General features: G+C 39.6%; 1 protein-coding gene across 1 annotated transcript in view; it reads left to right on the plus strand.

The window, feature by feature from the left end:
• PHF14 (PHD finger protein 14) overlaps positions 1–18,241 on the plus strand; it is a 320,362-nt gene extending 302,121 nt beyond the window's left edge. The window contains exon 19 of the mRNA XM_006030475.3: positions 18,058–18,241. Within this exon, the coding sequence (XP_006030537.1) occupies positions 18,058–18,132 (75 nt within the window). The 3' untranslated portion in view covers positions 18,133–18,241. The remainder of the gene's footprint in view (positions 1–18,057) is intronic.
• The last annotated feature ends 3,100 nt before the right edge of the window (positions 18,242–21,341 follow it).

Genomic DNA, 21,341 nt, shown 5'->3' on the forward strand with positions numbered 1-21,341 from the left:
TGCCAGAATTGCCCTTCTACCAATCTTATTGTAAATGGATAAAATTTTATCTGAGGCTTTTTTTGTTTTAATGCTTACATTTTCAAGGTGTTTATTTCAGCTCAGATATTTATTAAAATAAATGCAGTTATTTAAATGAGAACAGTACCTCTAATTTATATTTAATTAAAAATACTTAGTCATTTCTTCCTTTCGTTTCCAAACTCCAGTACCTTGGGTTTATCAGTGTTGATTTCCAAGCTGTATGCAACAAAATAATATTGAAAAGCATCTAAGTAAGCTTTGGAGACCTATTTGGGATTGTGAGATTAATAGCGCATCATCTGCATATAGCAGGACTGACATAGAATCATTCTATAATGTGGGTGCATGGAATCAATTCCCTGTTAGCACATGCTTTAGATCATTCAGAAATAGATTAAATATTAGTGGAGAAACTAGACATGCTTGTTGTAACCTGTTTTAGCGGGGAAACTATTGGACAGGGCACCACTAATTTCATAATGCACTCTAGATGCTGCGTATGAATTGTTAGTGATGAATGCTTGTAGGAAAGCTTTGTTAATTGCTATTATTGCCAGATACTCCCATAATTTTAATCATTTTATGGAGTCAGAAACTCCCTTGAGATCTATGAAAGCTATAAATGATTTTGTCTTTTCACACATTTTGTTGCCACACAAAGCAGTGCCCATGCAAAAATAGCATTCTCTGAAACAAGCCTGGTTTTCTCCCAGAACGTTATTTTCAGAGACCCATCTTTGCAGTTGAAAGAGTAAGCGTCTCCCAGATATTTTGGCTCGAATACACAAGCCTAAATGGATGATATATTGCAGGATCTCTTTTATCAACATTTTTAAAGATGAGGACTACTATATTTTCATTGTAATACTTAGGATAGATGCCTCCTAAAACGGTTCTACTAAATTTTTTTGTCAGAATTGAAGACCACCAATTGGTAAAGTCCTTGAAGATTAGACGAAGAAAATCAAAGCCCAGAGGCCTTTCCATTACTCAGTAAGGATATTTATGATTGTGAGTTTCAGAGGTGTGGTAGTGATCTGCTTCTGATTTAACAGATAAAATTTCCTTCAGGATACAGTCCTTACATCCCTCAGCAGCTGTGAGTAAGTTGTTAAACATAGTTTTTTTTCAAAACAAAACCCATGTGCTGCTTCAGGAGTACATGCATCAGGGATTAAGCTAAAAAGTGTTGTCCTTTTGGCTATAATCTGACAAAAATATCTATTATCTTTATTTTTTCCTGCGGCTTCCAGTTCCTCACACGGCTTCATTTAATACTGTTTCTTCTTTCTAGCTATTAGTTTTCTATAATTTAATTTAATCTTCTTGATCTGTTGGAAACTGGCTCCATCCTTTTTAGACTTGTATTCCTTCAAGGCTTCCATTAAGGACTCTTTAGCTTTAGAGCAGTCCTTGCAAACCAGTTTGTGCCACCATTGCCCATTCCCTACAAATACACTCTTTTTCGTGAGAACATTTTCCAACTATTGAGCAACTATTTCATACTGAGTAATTGCTTCTTAGGATCCTTTTTTCTCAAGAATGTAAGATGAGTGGCCTGAGACAGTATCTTTGAAAAGAACAACACATTTCTTTCTTAGCTCATGGTTCCACTTAATTCTCTTCTTATTGATTACTTTTAAAGAAGGCAGGTAGTTGTATAGTTTGTAAAGAAGACTCTTCATAAAACTCTAATTGAATTTTTAGGGAGAGGGAGAAGTGGTCTCCATATGTGGCAGAATTTCATATATTTTATACTTATACCACATGTGTGGTTCTGTTAATATATAGTTGCTAATGCTTGCTCCTTTAGTTGTAACAAAGGTGAATGCCCCAGGTATGCTATTTCCAGTTTGTCCATTAAGCATCCTAAAATTCTCCTCTATAATACATTTCAAGAAGCATCGCCCTCCTTCATTTAGTGTCTTTTCACATAAGATTCCTGAGAGGAAGGGGGAGAATGGAATTCTCCATATATCATTTTCATTATCCTGTATATCGGTGCTACCAATTCTAGCATTGAAATCACCTGCTATCATTACTTCAAACTCTAGATATTTTATTCAGATAATTTCCAGAGCTTTATGTAACCCTTCCCATTTCAAGATTGTGTCTATTCTTAATGCAAATGCTGGGAAATAAACATTAATAAGAATGTAGGGGGCTCTGCCATGGCATTTAGCAAGTACTGCTAAAAGATAGTTAGACTCTAAGGGCATTTGTAAATACCATTTTAAAGCATGTTTAAAGTGGGTTAAATGCTTTTTGCACCGCTTTAATGGCATTGCTGTTTGAACATTTGGCAGTGTTATTGCACATTAATTCCAGCTGCTGTAGCACATTCAGTGCTGTAATGCACCTTAAATGACTTTGGGATTCAGCAAATGACTTTGGGGCACTGCAGAGTAAAACACCTCTGAGGAGTTTGTTTCCTACCCTAGAGCCGCAGAGGGAAGCACTGGGCTCCGTGCAGCTCAGGGGCTGTGCAGGCAGCCTGGCAGCAGCCCAGGAAGGCAGGCTCCACAGAAGGGAAAAAAAAAAAAGCAGTGAGCCTTTCCCCCCTGCCCCGGAGCCAGCCTGCCTGCCTGCCTGCCTGAGCTGCATGGGAGCCCAGTGCTTTCCTCCACAGTTGCAGTGCCCCCTGGGACTGCCTGAGCCGGGTGCCTGTGGATGGGTGCTGGCTGCCCTCCCTCCCCCCCGCAGCTCAGGGACTGCTCTGCATGCCAGCAGCTCACTCTCCCCTCCCTGCCGCTGGAGAGACAGGTAAGGATCGGGCTCCGACATGGGTGTACACGACACAGGGGTTTACTTGGCCCTAAATTGAAGTGGTGTTTTTAAAAAACCACCACTTCAGTTTAAGGAGAATTAAACCCCCATGTTATGTACAAATGCCCTAATTTAGTTTCTAATCCCTCAGTCAGACTCCATAAGAGGAGATGAGAGTAACCAAACCTCCCTGCAAGAACTGTAGTTCTGTCCTTCCAACCATTTTTATAAAATGAAAAAAAATTGAGGAATGGAAACTGTCTTTCCATATCATGTCTCCTGTTAAATCACAATATCAAAATTCATTAATATAACATCTCCATGATGGATTCAGATAATTTGTTCCAACTGTATTCCAAATCAAAAGATCAGCCCCACCTACAGATTAAGCAGTTTGCTTCTCCTTAGGTCTAGTCCATCTCTTAAATCCACAGACAGATAAGTAGGACAGTAATTGGTAGGAGCTGAGGCCCTCAGCTGTCTACGATATATTCTTACTTGGGAGTAGTTGTATATCTTCTTTAGTTTCCATTCCCTAAAGAGAAGAATATGTTACCCTAATTATTCCCAGATGCCTAATATATAAACTTCTAAAACCAACTTTTGGTGAGGGGAAGGGAATACCTAGCTGATCCTCTTAAGGACTACAACCTGGATTTATAAATAATAGCTTTCCAAAAACTGAAGAATAATGTAAAATCTTCTGGATAAAAATTGTGCAAATCTCTATTTCAGACTAAAAAAAAAAATCTCTGTAGATTAAAAATAATAAAATATTTTGCATGCTCAGTCTTTTGTTTCAATCTGTAATGGAGCTGTTCTTAATAAAATAGAGGAAGCTTTTGGTTGGTCAGGGACTGACTGTCAGTTCATCAGCTGTAATAAAATCCTCACTCTTCAGAACTTTGTTTTTTATTAGACCTATTTCATTTATCCAGGCTTCATGTTTATGTATCCGGGTCTTCTCTCCTGGAAAAACAGAGGCAGGCAGTGAGTTCATAGATTTCGTGGACATTAGAGCTGGAAGGGACCTCAGAAGATCATCGAATCCAGCCCCCTGCCCCAGGGGCAGGAAGTCAGCTGGGGTCACAGGATCCCAGCAAGATAAACATCCAATTTTCTCTTGGAGGCATTCAGAGTAGGTGCTTGAATCACCTCTGATGGCAGGCTATTCCAGACCTTGGGGGCTTGGACAATAAAGAAATTCTTCCTTATGTCCAGCCTGAAATGGTCTTGCAGGAGTTTATAACCATTCGACCTTGTCATCCCTTCGCGGGGCTCTGGTGAACAAACATTCAGTTTTCAGTACTCCAACTGCGGCCTCACCAAGGCCGAGTACAAGGGGAGAATGACGTCCCGGGATTTGCTTGAGAAGCATCTATGGATGCAAGCCAGCGTTTAGGTTGCTTTACTAGCTGCAGCATCACACTGAAGGCTCATGTTCATCTTGTGGTCAGTCATGACCCCCAAGTCCCTTTCATCCGTAGTGCTAGCCAGTGTAGCACTGCCGAGCTTATAAGGATGCTGCAGGTTTTTCCCTCCAAGGTGGAGAACCTTGCATTTTTTGGTGTTAAACACCATCAGGTTCTTGTCTGCCCTTTTCCTGAGCCTGTCAAGGTCAGCCTGGATCGCCCTCCTGTCCTCGGGTGTGGATGCTTTACCCCAAAGTTCGGTGTCATCGGCAAACTTGGCCAGTCTGCTTCTGACTCCAATGTCCACATTAATGAAGAGGTTGAACAAAATAGGTCCAAGAACAGAGCTTTGAGGAACCCCACTGGTCATAGGGCACCATGACGATTGACTTCTATCAACCACCACCCTCTGGGTCCGACCACGGAACCAATTCCCCAGCCAGCAGATCATGGTGGGCCCAGTTTCGCCAAGAGGTGATCGTGGGATACCAGATCAAAAACGTTTTTGAAGTCAAGATATACAACATCAATCTCCTCTCCCTTGTCCAGGTGATAGGTCACCTGGTCATAAAAGGAAATGAAATTGGTCAAGCAAGACCTACCCACAAAAAACCCGTGCTGGCTATCCCTCAGGATGTTACCATTGGCCAGTCCATTTAGAATGGCCTCTTCAATTTGTTTCGAAGACCTTCCCCAGGACAGAGGTCAGGCCGAGTTTGCCGAATCCACTTTCCTCCCTTTCTTGAATATAGGCACCACACTGGCCTTCTTCCAATCTTTGGGCACTTCACCAGAGCACCAGGAGTTCTCGAAGAAAAGTGTCGGGCTGAGCTATGATGCTAGCCAGCTCCTTGAGTACCCTGTGGTGCAAACCGTCAGGGCTGGCTGACTTAAAGATGTCCAGCCTCTCAAGGTGTTCCTTCACAAGGTCAGCATTGATGACGGGCAAGGAATCTCCCTCACCCGGGCCTCCCTGTCCCATAATGGGCAGGGGCGTCCCATGGGATTGATGAAAGACCAACGCAAAGTACCCATTTAGTAGGTTGGCTTTTTCCTGGGCGTCCATTGTCAGTTGTCCACTCTGGTTTAGCAGGGGTCCAATGATGCCCTTGCTTTTCCTCCAGCTCCCCAGATATCTGAAAAAGGACTTTTTATTATCCTTGATCCTAATAGCCAGTTGGAGTTCAGTCGCAGCCTTGGCTTTCCTGGTTCGCTCCCTGCAGGTCCAGACCATTGCGGACTATTCCTCTTTGGAGGTGGATCCCATCCTCCATCCTTTGTAGATCTTTCTTTTTAGCTGCAGAAGGTCCTCTAGTTCCCTGGAGAGCCAAGGGGGCTGCTGTGCCCTTCTGCTGCCTTTCCTCCAAGATGGAATAGCATTAGCTTGTGCATCAAGGATCGCTCCCTTGAGGAGCAACCACTCTTCCTGAACTCCCCTCCCCTTTGGGTCATGGTCCCTTAGGGCCTCACTGACATGTCTCCTGAGCTTGTCAAAGTCAGCTTTCCTGAAGTCGATGACTTCTGTATTGCTGACTGTCTTGCCAGCTTTACAGCAGATGGTGAAGGTGATCTGCTCGTGGTCACCCAGCTTCCCATCGATTGTTAGATCATATTAGAATCAAGAGTTAAAGGATAGTTGTGCATTTGATAAACCTGTGTTAAAAATGCCTTTTCCCATAGTACCTATAATTGGTGATATGGTAAAATAAAGTTTTCTTTTTCCATTGATCTTTTCTTCTGATACCTCAAATTATCTAACTTGTACCCTATTACTGGGTTGGGAGAAAGAGGTTCTTTTTTAACCATAGATTTTATCATTTTTCAACTGTAGAAAGATCTCTGTTTACTGACAGCAAGGGTGTAGAAACAATGGGTGCTTCTATTATGGGTGGACTAGTGCTCTAATACTGTATACAGTGATCAGGGCTCTCAGTTATTCAGATGTAGGAATTCATTCCCTAAACACACTGGATCTTAACAGACCAACTAAGAAAGAGCCAATTTCTGCACAATCAAATAAAGAATACTTTAACTGTAGGTTACATGTATTAGCAATATATAAAGGCAGACCAAATCAGAACTAAAATAGTTCAGGCTTATGAAGTGGCCAATATCTTTTGGCTGCACCCTGTCACTTAGAGCAGCAGCAATTAATGTAGGAGGTTTCCAGCTCACCCAGATGGAGAGTCTCTCTTGGGCTCCTGCCTCTAGCTCTACAGCCCTCTTTAAGTGTATAGATGCAGAGGTAGGGTGGGTAACTGAGTGGTAAAATGGTTTCTTACTCATATCATTTAAAAATATATATAATAGAGCCTACCCTTCTACATGCATAGGGCAATTTTGCTTGATTTACATTTATTTAATAGTTGACATTAAGATCTGTAAAACTTTAAGCATTTGCTCATCAGGTGTGAAACATATCAATCCGATGCCTCCACAAATTTAAAACCAGGCTCAAACTGGTAAAGGACAAACATTTCCTCAGTGTTTTACACAAAATAGAACCAGCTGAACTTGTAAAGCAACTGTTTGGTTCCAAGTATCACCGGCCCAGCAGAAAATCCCAACTGCAGTGGCAGTCAGCCAGAGGGGCCAGTCAGTGCAATGGCTGCCTCCTACGAAGAAGGAGAAACAGATGGAGGGTTTGAAAGCTGGCATAAAATCCTGCTGCTGTAGTGAGCATTAAGTGAAATGTGGTTATAAGGAATCTTGCGATAGTACATTTATCCATCTAATCAGAATTAGAAACCAGTAGATAGAAAATACCGAATACTGGCAAACATTTTAAAACGCCTTCAAGTTCTTGAATCAGTACAAGTTCAAGGGGTTTGTTTTGTAATAAACATGCAGCTGCTTCTAGACACTGAGAGGCTCTTTGTTAGAAAAAGATTTTTCCTGTTCTTGCATTGCCACCTAGAGTACAGAGCCATTTACTACATAATGTAAGCTGTTCTTTGGAAAAAAATATTCATCACTTCAGCATTGTTCTTCAAACTGAACAAAATGAGGGTGGAGAAGCACAACCAGTTAATTGATGTCATGTTTACTTTACAGTACAACGGTTAGTTCATTCATAGCCTCCATTTTTAATACATCATATGCGGAGTTTTCTGTAGGAAATCATTGGGTTTGGAAATTAAGAATTAATGGAGTTGTATACTAAAAGGTATGACTGTCAGCTTTCCAGTGGTCCCAGAGGATGCATTTTCTTGATGGCTGCTTCAGAATACTTCGTGAAGCAAATGTCAAACTTGTCGAGGCTGTCACTATGAAAATGATCCATGTAGCAAGGGTCTCCTTTCCTTGGGAAACAAACAGCTGCCTTATCACTGCATAGCTGCTGTGACAGAAACCTGTCATCTATCGTAAGGAATTTATATCTGCTTCTAATATCCACTAGTAAAGAGCTTTTCCAGTTGTACTCTGTATTCTTGTATTACTCTTCATTATAGGGTTTGTCAGGAACACATTTTAGGAAGATAGGCATGTGAGTTTGAAAGAAAAATACCAAGCACTGCAGGGTTACTAAAGCACCATTTATATTGCTTTAACAGATAGCATGATTTATAATGGAATCTATAGCGTTTTGAGCCCATTTGTCCCCAAACGTGACCTATTATGTTGGAAAACAGGTAAGAATTAATGCAGAAAAGCAGTGGTACCTCCTGAAATCCCTTCCTGAGATTCCTTCTTGGAGGCATCTTGAAAACATTTGCTATATTTTCCTGCTTCTAAGTTATTGTTGTTAACCAGACTGTGTGTGATATGATTGCTAGAATATCTGCCTTCTGGTTCAGACTTGAAAAGTACAAATATTAAACCTCATATTTTAGGCAAGTTTTCATATAATCACACTGTTCTGAAAAAACCCTAGACAGTGGAAAAGTTAAGGGAAAAAGAAAACAAGATGGGAGAGCTGAAAAGATTTTAAATAGCATTCAGTGTTGCTCATGTGCATAGTTTATATAAATATTTCTATAGGGTTAGTGAGTTAATCTCTTAGAGTATTATAATGTTCTGGTGCATCAACATTTTAGAAGCTAGGTACCTCCTAACTGGAAAGGGAATACATCCTTCTGCACAATCTCAGTGCAGATGAGGCTTTCATACCTTGAGACAAGCACTTGCCAATATCTTGCCACATATTTTAGAAGTCACTCAGAAACTGTTGCCTTGAAACATTTCATTTCAAGAATTTAAAACTCAACGCATCTACCTTGCCATAGGCTTTATTTAGTGCCTCTAGGCATTCAGTGTGCCAACACCACAAAAATAGCATATCAGAGGAAGGTTCCCATGGAACTCAACTGCATTAAGTGATGTCATATATTATCTTTCTGTGAGAGCAACATGCAAATTCAGCAAGTATTTAGAGTGACTATCTTCAATCATACAACAATGCATAAAGCTGCTATGCTTCTAAGTAGTCTGCAACATCTACCAGATCTGTCTCCACTCATACATTGGCATGTTATGCATTAAGGGCAATTTATGGGCAGATCAGCGAGCTTCACAATACATTTGAAAATAGCATATAACCTTTAGACTATCCAGGGCAGATGAACTGTCAAGACAGAGAGACACATTTACTATTCATGTATTATATTATATATTTTTGGCATATACCCTATAATTATTATCCTTGCTCTTGACGATAGAAAATAATATTTTCTTGTTTTTGTTTGGTTTCTTGCTATTTAATTTTCAAGACTTTATGGTTGTTAAGGTAGAAGTGCCCTCTATTTTTATGTCTCTGGGCTTTAAGTGTAATGATCATCTTTACAAAAATTTGGTGCCTCACTCCATAAATCATTTGATAGAAATCAGTATATCTCCTCCTGGAGCAAGGTAGAATGCAACATAAGTATGAGTATGTCTGAGACGGTAAGTAGTTCTTTCAATATCAAATCCTAGGATATGCCATATCCCAGTGAAACTTTTAGTCAATCTTGGGAGTACTAGTTTTTTGCTTATTCTCTTCTTTGTTGGGATTTTCATAACATTATACCACTAGCTCCATGTTAGTCTTTTACCTGAAATTTTATGAATCACAAAATAACTATCTTAGTATCTTCATCAAATGTTTCTTTGTAGTAAATTTTGTTTAGATGTCTGTTTCTTCATCTTGACATATGACAGGTTTCTTGCTATTTTTGGTCCTGTAACTGTAGGCTTCGAGCTTTTTCATATTTTTTTCTTGCATATAACATACAGAAGGACAAATTATAGCTATGGTTTAGTGCACAAATCTAAAAATTGTGTCTTTCCTAGTGCAGTGAATTGATGGATGATGTATAATATGGTCTCTATATAGAATTATCTCAAATCCCCTCTAGAGTTAATAATTGTCTGATTCACTTTTTCTTCAAGACTTCATGTAATTAGTTGATGGACTGTAAAGGCAGACAGAAGTTTTTGAGTGAAAGGGATAAAAAAAGAACACTTAAACCCAGTGTGTAGTTCATCTCAGGCTTTCTCTGCATGAAACAGTGCAGAACAGCTAGTGAGCGACTTTCCATATGGGCAATCTTGTTCTGCACTAAGAGCACCTGTTTCTGGTTAAACTTAACTTGTTTCCAAAGTCAATTAATTAAAACTGGGAAAGGCACCCAGATTTTTAAATAAGTATCCACTTAGAGAACTAATCCATAATAGTTGTCCTGCTTTTAAGTTCACAGTCTATCTTGCTCCGAAATAGCTTATCCCTGTAGGCATGTCCTAAGATATGCAACTCTTCGTCACCTCATCCCTCTCTGTATAGGGTTTGGAGCAAAATGACATGCTCAGTACTTTTAAAATAAACCACACCACTTGTTTAGATACCAAAATTTACAACCTTATTTTTTTAATTCTTGGCACTTATAAGCCATCAGATCCAAATTCCCAGGTTTAGACGAAGGTTTCTGATCTATTGTTACTGCAACCTTAAAAGAACAGCTATTCTAGCACAATGATATTCTTGGTCTGTAAAATGTAAATATACTGCATTGGTTGCATATTTGAGGATATTTTTAGGAGATTATTTGTAAGACACACTTCTTCATAATTCAAATCTGTGATTGTTATTAGGTAAAAATGAAAGAAATTGGGATGGGTTTGAGCTGGGCCTAGCTAGGGGTGGGCAAGCACTTCAGTAGGCCTGCACATTGACTTATATGTGGAACCAAAAAGACAGCCTCTGGGTTGTCCATCCCATGACAGAAACAACAGCCCTCTGCTGCCACTTCTTTAACCAGATACAGCCGGGGACACTGTCCTGCTGCTGTAGCAGCAGCAACTGGTCCAAGCAGACTGGAGACTTTGAGTCCCCAAGGCAGGTAAGATTGGTCTCCTCACCACTTCCTCCTCCACTCCCCAGTGCTTGGCATCCTTCCCCTCTCTTCTCCAGCATGGTTTTATCCAGAACGCTAAACTTGCTAGTTACATCTCTGTGCACCATTTACTAACAACAGTTAATTGAATCTTTGCCATATTTGGGTGCAGATTTACAATGTTAATCGATTCAAATTTTTCTAAGACTTAACAGTGCAAAAAAATAAATCAGACTATAGCAGACTCTGAGCAAAAGAATATAAAATGGAAATAGGCGCCAGTACTGCCAGGTGTGGATTTTTTCAATTGCAGTGATTAAGTTTTGGAAAACTACGATATTGCCATTTTCACATAAGCCTCTAAACCAGTAATTCTTAACCTTTCTAGACTCAAGGCACCCCTTAGTTTTTGCTCATCATTTGATTATGGAAAAATAAAGGAGCAATTTTTCTGTTTCAGAGAACTCAGAAAGACTGGAACAAGTCAGAATGTTTTTAACGCTGTGGATTCATATTTGAAATTTCTAGGTTGGTCTTATAAATAATGTTTGCACATCTAACAGTGCTAACATGGCCTGGCACACTGTAACACCCTTAAAAGGCTCTCAAGGCACCTCAAGTTGCCACAACACCCTGATTGAGAATCATTGCTTTAAACAGTCCCCAATAAGAGCAGCCTTTCTACTCTGGACTGATTTTGACTTGATAACATAAAATGAAAAGCTCTCTACTGGGTAATTATTTTCCCACCTAAAATTTCCTTTCAAAAAATTATTTTTACTTCTCTCAAAAACAATCCAGTGTCTTTGGCATAAAATAGCTGTTATGTCCCATATGTGGGTGAGTGAATTCTATATGTGTACTCCGTATAGCATGAGTTTCTTCAGGACAAGAAGCTGTATAACTGTAGGTGGTAATTAGTAAAGCAGATACATTAAACTTGTTTAATCTTCAATGTATTCGACATCATTCCATGATAATTAAGCTAAATAGTCCATTTAACTGAAAATTCAAACATTATGAATGACATTAGAAACTACAACCAGTTAACTATTCTCTATACAATAAGGATGCCTCCTGAGGTACAAGAAAATGTGTTTTCAAGTATTACATTGAATCTTTACAGGATTATTGTAACAGGCTGTTTAGAAGCTGAAGGAATATTGAAATTTGCCAACTTGGAGGATGATACTATAAATTATCTGGAATGCTAGTCCAAATCTATCCCAAGTAAATTGGCAGTCGCATGCTACTTTCTAATTAATAGGAATGCACATCACACCAATTGCAATAAGTAGTCATAAATATTGTTTTATTCTTAAGGCAGGAGTGGGGGAAAGCAGGAATAGGGAGAACAAGAACTGAATGGTAGTAACTACCTAATAAAAGTGTTTCCTCCGGTTTAAGGTTGAAGCGCTTTGAGGCAATAAAAGGAAGTTTGCACAAAGCAAGATTCTCATTGCTGCAGTGTTTTAACTCTTAACTAAACATATATATGTGTGTACTGTATATATCTAACATGCAATTTTCAGAAATTCAGAGTACTGTCAGATCAAAATTGTTTTTATCATCTCATTCTGCTGCAGGCCTCCTCAGAGAAGTCTATTTCCATATCATATTTAAATGTTATGTTCTATGATATTCAGTAACTATAGCAGTTCAAAAACAAATGGGGGTGTGGCCAGGAATTCCTTTTTTATTGCAGAAAAGGGTAGATTTTTTTCCTCCATGCTACTTGGTGGTGACATGGGTGGCTTTATACTCAACACAAAATGAACCATTTTTAATCAGTCTTTCTACAAGATTCACCTGAAATACTAAGTCTGGAAAATTTCTGCCTGGAATGTGATAGTTTCCAATGATAGAAAAGAGAGATGTAAATTGTTTATACAAGCTTAGCAATTCCCCTATTGATTCTGCTATAAAATGGCACTCAACATTAATGTAAGGATTTAGAATTTGATTAAGTTAAAAAAAATAGCAAACTAAAGTAATGAAGAAATATGGTGAGGGCACAATTTTTTCTGTCCACAATTTTACATGCAAAAGCCCATTTTTTATATTTTATTTGCATTTATCAATAGGGTTTTAATACATGGAAATTGTTTCTGTTTTACCCTCATTAAAGTCAGTAAGGAGACAATAGATAAAAATAAAAGCAATAAAAAGGTGAATTCCTCTTTACTCACAGCAACTTCTATATTTGCATTTCCCATTGAGGAATCGTTCTTCCAGATCCATATAAAAATCATTGAATGCTGCTGTTGCAGCTAGGCAATTGTGGAGGCAACAAATACAATCCCCTTGAGCATACAATTCAAACATTTCAAGCCTACCTAATCCCTGTAGTGTCTGATACTACATCTCTTTGCCCAAGTAAAGTAGCACCCAAGAGGCATAATACTCGGTATCAAGCAAACGCTGCATTATACCACTGTCTTCACCACAAAAATTGAATCAGCAATGGCCCACAGTCAGAGGCATAGTCATATGCTGAGAAATGCAAGGTTTTATAATAAATACGTCAGTATCATTAAAGACATTAGTATTCAATTAAATAACATCAAAGATTCAATAGTAAGGGAACTAGCCTCTTCAGGATACCTGCTACATCACAATCTAAGGAAGGTGGTGTGGCCACATTACATACATCCAATCCCAACTTCAGAAGTAGTTATGCCTGAAAATGAAAGTATGACAACCAGCTAGGACAGGAGGAGGAATAATGAATAATTGACGAATAGGAATAGAAGGGATCTTTAGAGGTCATCTAGCCCAACCCCTGCCTATCTTAAACAATCTCAAGCCAACTCTTGGCCAATATCCTGCTGCTGCAAGGGTTGTTAAAATACACTTGAGAGATCCCGGGAAGAATGCCATGTCCCCTACTCCAAAGGAAGGCAAAAAACCTCACAGTCTGTATCAGTCTAACCTATTGTGTCCCGTCATAAGTACTTTTTCTATAAAATGAACATGCATATTTCCTTCAACCTCTCCAAAGAACCTGCCCACTCACAGCTGAGGTAGAAGCATCTGGGAGAAAATACCTGTGGAGGAAGGAAAAGCCTGCAAGCACTCATTGTTTAGTATGTCCATTAGTATCCCTTTCTTGGTCCTTCTTTATCTTTAAGGAATATTAAGATCCCCAGCTTCCTCTCCTTTCCCTGGGGCACACAGAAGGAGGAGAGTGAAATTCCCTTGGGCTTGTCTATCAGTGTCTGACAGCTTTTTTTCTTTAGATAGGTAGAAGCCCAGAATCTAGATTACAAGAGGAATGAGCTGAGAGAAGAGTAGCTATGTAGGAGTTGGAGGGTATATGTGAGGAAGCAGAAGTAATTATGTTGAGATCTGGCGGCCAGAGCTGTGTGCAAGCATTTATTTCTAGCAGTGGAAAATTTCCACTGCTACAGAAGATTCTGGGAGAGGGAGCAGTGCAGGCATTCAGCCTCCAACAGTCCCCATTCTCTATGCGTTCCAGAGACCAAGGTGATCCTGGTCTGGGACAAGCATGGGAAACAGTGAAGCAAATCTCCTATCCACTCCTCATATTGGGGACTCTGGTGTGAGAAATGGGCCAGGGGCTTGCAACACTACTCCCACAGGAGCCGAGCAAAGGGAACAGCCCCAGAGTCCCTGGTATGTGTAGAGCCAGTGGGGAGCAACTTTTATCAGGTTAGTGTTTGGTTCCATTTCTCCAGAAACTGCCATTTTCGGTTCAGGAGAAACAGTGTGAACATTTGTACACTTGTGATTTCTACCAGGATCATGGTGATTGTCCCAGTAAAAATGGAAACACTTGGACATGGCCCAGGAAAAATTATTGAATAGGGAAGGTGGGTTGAAGGGGGTGAAGGTCACTTGCACCAGGCAAAATGGAGTAACTCCTGAACAATTCCTGAAGAACCTAGCTTTACAATCCCCCTGTACAGGAGTCACCCATTAAGGAAGATTTCCCCCTCCTCCCAAAGAACTAACATAGCTTCTACTAGAATTTTGTTTGAATATCCCAAGGCTCGTTGTCTTGTGTAGACAATTCCTCTTGCATATTAGCTTTAAGATTCTTGGCAGTATGAAGTTGTGGACTTTTCATGGGCTTTCTGACCTTATATTATCCCTTATTTTCATCCTGGAGTTAGACTTCGGAAGTGTTCATTCTTTTCAATAGAGATTTATTTTTTTTATCATTTCAGCAGATTAAATAAACTGTGGTACTTCATCCTCCAATGCTACTGGTTGTTTTGGCTCTAAAGACAAAAAAATAACACACCCACCAGGTCAAGAAATTAATAACATAGTAGAGCATTACAGCTAGCTTAACTTATCTAAAGCAGATATTTCTACTAGCACACCACTTCAGAAGACTGCTTCTTAAGTTAACTGAGTCAAATGAACGAGAGAGACTTACACATCCTGTTCACAAATTATCTTCCTCGCTTTGATCATTATGTGGAAACCTACAAGAAATCCCATCTAAGCAACAGCTCGTTTGTGACTTTAAGGTTATAAGGCATCATGAACTCCACTATTAATGCAGTGACGATAATGCTGCAAAAATACAGAAGAAAGTAAATGGACCTGCATATGTCCCTTAGTGGTCAATGTATGCCGAACATTTCTTGCCAGACTGTATTTCATATGCTAAACTTTGAGTTTATGGTAATAGCACAGAGCAGGAAATGCTACACATTTTCTTAATTAGGTATTTTCTATTAGCTTTTGTGTATATGTGGCCCCCATAACCCCGGTAATGGAGCAACTCACTTAATGTAATCATCTTTCACCATCCTTTCAGATTGAAGATGGAAGCTGAATTACAGAGAGAGGAAGAGCCAGATTGGTTTTATATCTCCTTAGACATTGGCATGCCAAAAAATAGGCATCCTTCCCTAGAAGAAAGACTTAAATTGACATGGTTAAACATCTGGGCTCCTGGAGTCCATGGAAAGGTTTTGGATGCTTCCAGAGCACCTAAGAGCTAAGCAGGGAGATGCCTAGAATCAGCTATTAGGAAACAGTAGGCAGAACCATGTCATAATGTCAGGTCTCCACCTTTCCATCTCCCCCTGCCATGAAAATGCCAGTATCACTTGATATTCATAATCCCACTTGCTTGCTCTCATTTTCTCCCCCTAAATTTTCTACTCTTAGCTGTCCAGTGATTCATCTTTAATAGCAAGGGGTGAGGGTGCCTCCACACAGATTATTTTATAGTTTAGTAGCTATACCCCTCTCCTTGAAGGTAGGAGATGAGAGTTTAAATTCCTTTAAACTGAGGAGGACCTAGAGCCAAAGCCTCCCACTTTCTGGATTGGTACTGTAACAACTGCTCTATTGTGCAAAGGGTGGGAACCGGTTTCTTGAATGAATGATTGCGGGTTCTGTAGTTTGCACTCTTGTGTTGTCAATGTGAGTTAAAAATGCTTGCTGAACACCTAATGGATCAGGGACCTACACTCCTCCCAGCTGCAGTCAGCATCACAAAGGAAGATTAGCTGGGAGTTAAGTGCCTAGGTTCTTGATTTAGATTGTTTCTGAGCATGCTCAGAAGCCTCAATCTGTGTGTTTAGGAATTTTCCAGCCAAAATGAAGACTCAGTGAATTTCAGCACCAAAGCAGCTTGTTCTATCTGTCGTGCTGTTGATCTAAATTGCTTTTAGTGATGTTGTAGGTGCCTAAATCTTGCCTATGTTCCATTTATGTGCCTAATAGCAATCTGGATATGGTCTGCAGTGATTTGCCTAAGGCAGGGGTGTCAAAATCATCTGGCCCTGCAGGAACAAGACCAACTCCCTGTGCAGTACCCGCAGCATCAAGTCCAGCGAGCACACAGTATGCATCGGCCTGGGGCTTGCTGTGCACATAGCACAGCGGCCAGTACAGACATACACTGCCCACAGCATGTAGGCTGGATCCAATGCCACATGTAGCCCAGGAATGGTCTGGGCTGCCAGATGCAGCCTGCACCCTGGACCCCCTGTGCCACATGGAGCTCTGGGACCAGACTGTGTGCCATGGGCAGCATGTGCCCTGCACCAGGGCCATGTGCTAGCAGTCCCCTCAGCCATTGGCTAGACTGGGCATGTGCACCGCACACAGCATGGGGGGGATGGCATCAGGCGTACGCTGTCTCTGGCAAGGTCTGATCCAGACCAGCCCTGGAGCCAGTATGGAGGGCTGGTCAAGCAGGGCCCTCTGTACTGTGTGCAGAGCGTACAGCACCAGGTCCAGCACGCAGCACAGCACACAGGGCCAGGGCTGACACGTGGGGTCAGTCCAGAAATCCATGGTTTGGATCATACAATTTCATAAGCTGGATCTGGCTCATGAGTCATATATTTGGCAGCACTGGCCCAAGGAAAAGCAGAAAGGTTTTGGTGCAGCAGGTGGAACTGAAACCAATTTTTCTGAGTCCCAGGCTAGTGTCCCATCCCTTCTTCCTTTTTGTGGCAGTAACTCTGTACTACTGACCTTGGAAAAGAGCATTCAGAGCACTTCTTAACACCTAAAACTTCAGTGCAGTGTTCCTATCTTTTTATTGAGACTGACAAGGATTTCTGGTTTTGTAAAGCAAAATGCAATCTGTAAGAAGATAGTATGCATTTTGAATGTATTCAAAGGCCTATTTATGATGAAAAGGTTTACAAATTGTCCTATGAAATATTTCTTAAAGCTTCCATAATTTATACTTTGGAGGTCACCATTTAGTATTGGACACATTCATTTCTATAGAAACAAGCATTATGATGTCACTTCATTTATTCAGTGTGATCCAGAGAAGCCCACTGTGAATTATGAGCCCAACTCTTAGAGCTGAAGCTGTAGAATATTGTAAGCATGCTGCTGCCTGACATGCTCATGTTTCCTATTTTAGACCTGACTGATCTTCAGATAACATATGGTGGTACAAGTAATTGGAAAATTGGCAGACCTGTCAAGAAAATATGCTAGATGGGACAAAAATACGTTGCTGCAGCACATAAAGTGTCTCTGAAGTTAAATTTATTGTCTTTTATCAAATGGTGAAGTAAACGTATCTGTTCTCAAAAAACTGAAGCATTTTTCAATGGCAGATGCTTTCCAAAAGTAATTTTTATGACAGCAGTGAAAGTTTTTTGCATATTAAAGGGAAATTAGTGGAAACCTCTAGTCGAGAACCAAAAAAAAAAAGTGGGAAATACCTTTTAGTACAAAATTTAAATATCATTGAACTTCACTTCTATGTTTTAATGGCTTCCTTTATTTAACACATCTCAAAACAGCTAATAAATCAATTGACCCTGCATAGGTTATCTAATAAATTGAGGTTACCTAATAAATTGCTATTTTGCTAAGAAGAATAGTGGTTAGAACTATTCGAAATCTAAGCAGTTTTTCGTTACTGATTTCTCTTTTGTCTGTAAACTAAAATAATTAAAATCTTACACTTATTTTCTGTCAAAGAATGACAAAATATTGAAAGGGTAGGCTTTTATACATATTGGTATCTCTGCAGAATATAAGTCTCTTCAGTAAATCAGATTTTTTTGTGTTGTTTTGTTTTATAGGAGGATGAAAATGAAGCTGAGGAAGAAAATCTATCTCAGGAGCTGATCGTGGAACAGAAAAATTCAAAAAAATAAAGATAACTGTCATGTTTGAAATATTTGCAAGTTGTGTATCAGTGGTTAAAGTTTCTCATTGTAAAATTAAGAGAACATTCTCAATAAAGTCATTGAAAATTAAAATTCATGATGCACTCGGGAATTGTTTAAATGGCTCTTGGTGACATTTATGATTATGTTAAAAATTGAATTTTTAAGATTGGAGGTAAAGATCTGTAAAATTATAGACAGTTTTAGAAAAAACGCAGAAAAGCAATGTTAGATACTTTCTTAGCAACACTTGCTCTACAAACTTATTAAATGTTTTTCACGATGGCCAACAGTGCATGTTCTGGAAAGGGCAGTAGTAACTCACACTCATTCAGGTATCTCTGAGCATAGTTATTTGCATTTGACACTTAAGAGTTTATTAAAATTATGACCAATTAAATGAGTACATAAACTTTTCATCTTACCAGCCACTGAAATCAAAAATAGTTGGTAAGAGCATTCAGGTCCATCTTTCAAGAATTTTCACCTGGCAATAACTTTATCTGTTTTTATTGCGTGCTATTTGAAATTGTTCTGTGTTGCACTGCCAAAGAAAACTTTTCCCTTGGGCAATCACAAGATCTTTCACAGAATGTTGAGCTGATCCCATTATTTCCCATTGCATATGCTCACACAGATTTAACTTGTCTGTAACCATTCTGCCAATCGAAATAAATTAATCTTCCTTCTTCCCCTTGTCCCTGCTCCTTCACAGGTATCTGCAGAAAACTTCCTGTTCCAGGGCTGTGCATATTGCTTTACATTTTTTCTTTAGACTATGTCAGCCAATAAATAACGAATATAAAAACTCCAAATTGAGGTTTCTTGCATGATGGTATTGAAACCTGGTATTGAAACCTCAGGATATGAGTAACACTAATTGAAGTCGTGGGGTTTACTTGTATTCTGCTTTGCCAGAATCAGACTTTAAAATGATATTTGTATTTTCTCACTAACTTGCATTTCTATCAATGTGTTACATCCTGTTGGTGTATTTATTTACACCATTTATTTATTTATTCCCATCCATATCAATAACAAAAACCCTTCCATTTAAATTGTTGAATTTGAGAGACTGTCTCTCAGAGCCATTCTTCTAGCCCAGGGGTTCCCAAAGATTTTATGTGGCGGCCCAGCAAACCACGGCCCAGAAGTGGCCGCAGTCTAGCAAACCACAGCTCAGCAGTCACACCCGACCATGGCTTGAATTTCCAGCTGAAAGACAGGTAAGGATACCCCATCCCCGGGTGGGGAATGGGCCAAACCCTGCATTGCCATGGGCCCTGCACATGGAGCCACGGCCTCTCCGCCTGGCTCTAGAGGGCCGCAGTTTGCTGGTCTGCAGCCACTTCTGGTCTGGCAGCTGGCCCGCTACGGCCTGGCAATTGAGAACCCCTCTTCTAGCCTATCAAACTCATCTTTCTTCTATAGCATCTATCACAATGCTAATGAATTTTTGATAACTGTGGAAATCAGCATCTTTGAAAAAGTAACTGGTAGTGATGAATGAACATCAGCCAAGTTTGAAGAGTGAATGGGACATAAATATAGAATTTAGAGGACTTTGTAGGAGACTTAGGAGAAGTTAGCCCTACTACAGCTGAAAGCTGGTGAAGAAAAAAAGCAGTTTCTGGCAGTAGGACAGACCATCTTTTCAGAGTCAGAGAGTATGATTTCTCTGTACAAAGCTTCATCTGTACAAAGCTTCATTTCTGTCAGCTACTCTGTCTGATGAGACCTGCTTCCATTTTAGCCTCTCCAGCAAAAAGTTAAATAGTTTCAGCACAGCTGCATTAGAAGAGGTAGGTACAGCTCCAAAGGTTTACAGAAAGGACACAAGATCACCTCAGTGGCTCTTTCCAAAATCCTGTTACCAGTCCTCTGTAAAAAAGAAGAGAAGGGTGGAATAAATATTCTTTTTTACAAGTCAACCCCAAAATGTCAAGGCCAGTTCTAACAGCGTGATTCTTACAGACATTAGAAAGAAACAGCAAAAATTTTCTGACAACCCAGAGCAGTTTCATGGTGAAGAGCAAGATTGAGGACTTTTGAGAAATGGTAAGCTGAGAAAATTAGGCCCCTTTAAGGAGTATGTGCATGGTCTTAATACAGTTGCAATGCATGATGGAAAGGAAGGAGGTTTATTTCAGAAAGGGATGGTTATTTGCTGAAAGGGAGTGTGGATGTCTGCTTCTGAAGTCCCAAGAAGCTAAAGGATGGGTTTCATCCTCATTTACCTCGGTGCAATTTAGTGACTATAGTCCCAGTTCTGTAAAATAATCTGTTTCAACTTGGACCCATTGAAATGAATTGATACTATTACTGGTCTGTGTATGGCTGTATTTGTTTTTAAAGCTCTTAAGGGTTGTATTTCCGGTGAACTTCCCATTTGCCTGAAAAATCTTACATGTAGTTCTCAGATATACACTCATACTGTGCATCATATATAGACATTAATAAGCCATTGAAAACTCCTTTCTACACATTAAAAACTGGTGAGTTGGTGTATATGTGTATCTTTTTAAGTAATTTTTCTAAAAATTACTACATTATAATTATATACAAAATACAATCAGTACCGGAATTCACCAAAACCCCAGCAGACACGCATTAAAGGCCACTGAAAAACATAAACAATTAGAGCTGATAACCAGATAGGAATCAGACTAAAGACTCAAACTGTTTAATTTTAAACATAGTAATAAATCATAAATAAAAGATTTCAACTACAAAGGAAATAATTAGCTGGATTTGAGAAGAAAGTATAACAATGGCCAGGAGCATAGGTCAGAATTCAATCCTAGCTTCATCCTTTCCAGGAAAATGGAAGAATGATAAAGATCTCTGCTTTAATATCTTTACTACATACAACATTCTTTGATACAGGTCAATTTAAAATATAGAGACTATTATTGCCACATCTAAGTTTCATTTTTGGTGCCAGTGATTTCAGCTGTCTGAACAACCCTCTCAGGCTGTCTTGATTGATTTACTATACCTTAAGTTTCATAAGGATAAAATATTCTTTCATCCAAAATTCTTCCCAGAAAAGGGGCATGAATTCTACCTTCATCACATCTTGTGTGCATATTTCCCCATATCCACTAGATGAGGGGTTCTTCATAAGATGGGACTTGGCTTTTATCTCCAGAGAGTTAAAGACTTTGAAGTCCATCCTATATATACTTGAAGTCCAT

The sequence above is a fragment of the Alligator sinensis genome, unplaced genomic scaffold (assembly GCF_000455745.1).
Source record: "Alligator sinensis unplaced genomic scaffold, ASM45574v1 scaffold938_1, whole genome shotgun sequence".
In the NCBI taxonomy this organism is placed as follows: domain Eukaryota; kingdom Metazoa; phylum Chordata; order Crocodylia; family Alligatoridae; genus Alligator; species Alligator sinensis.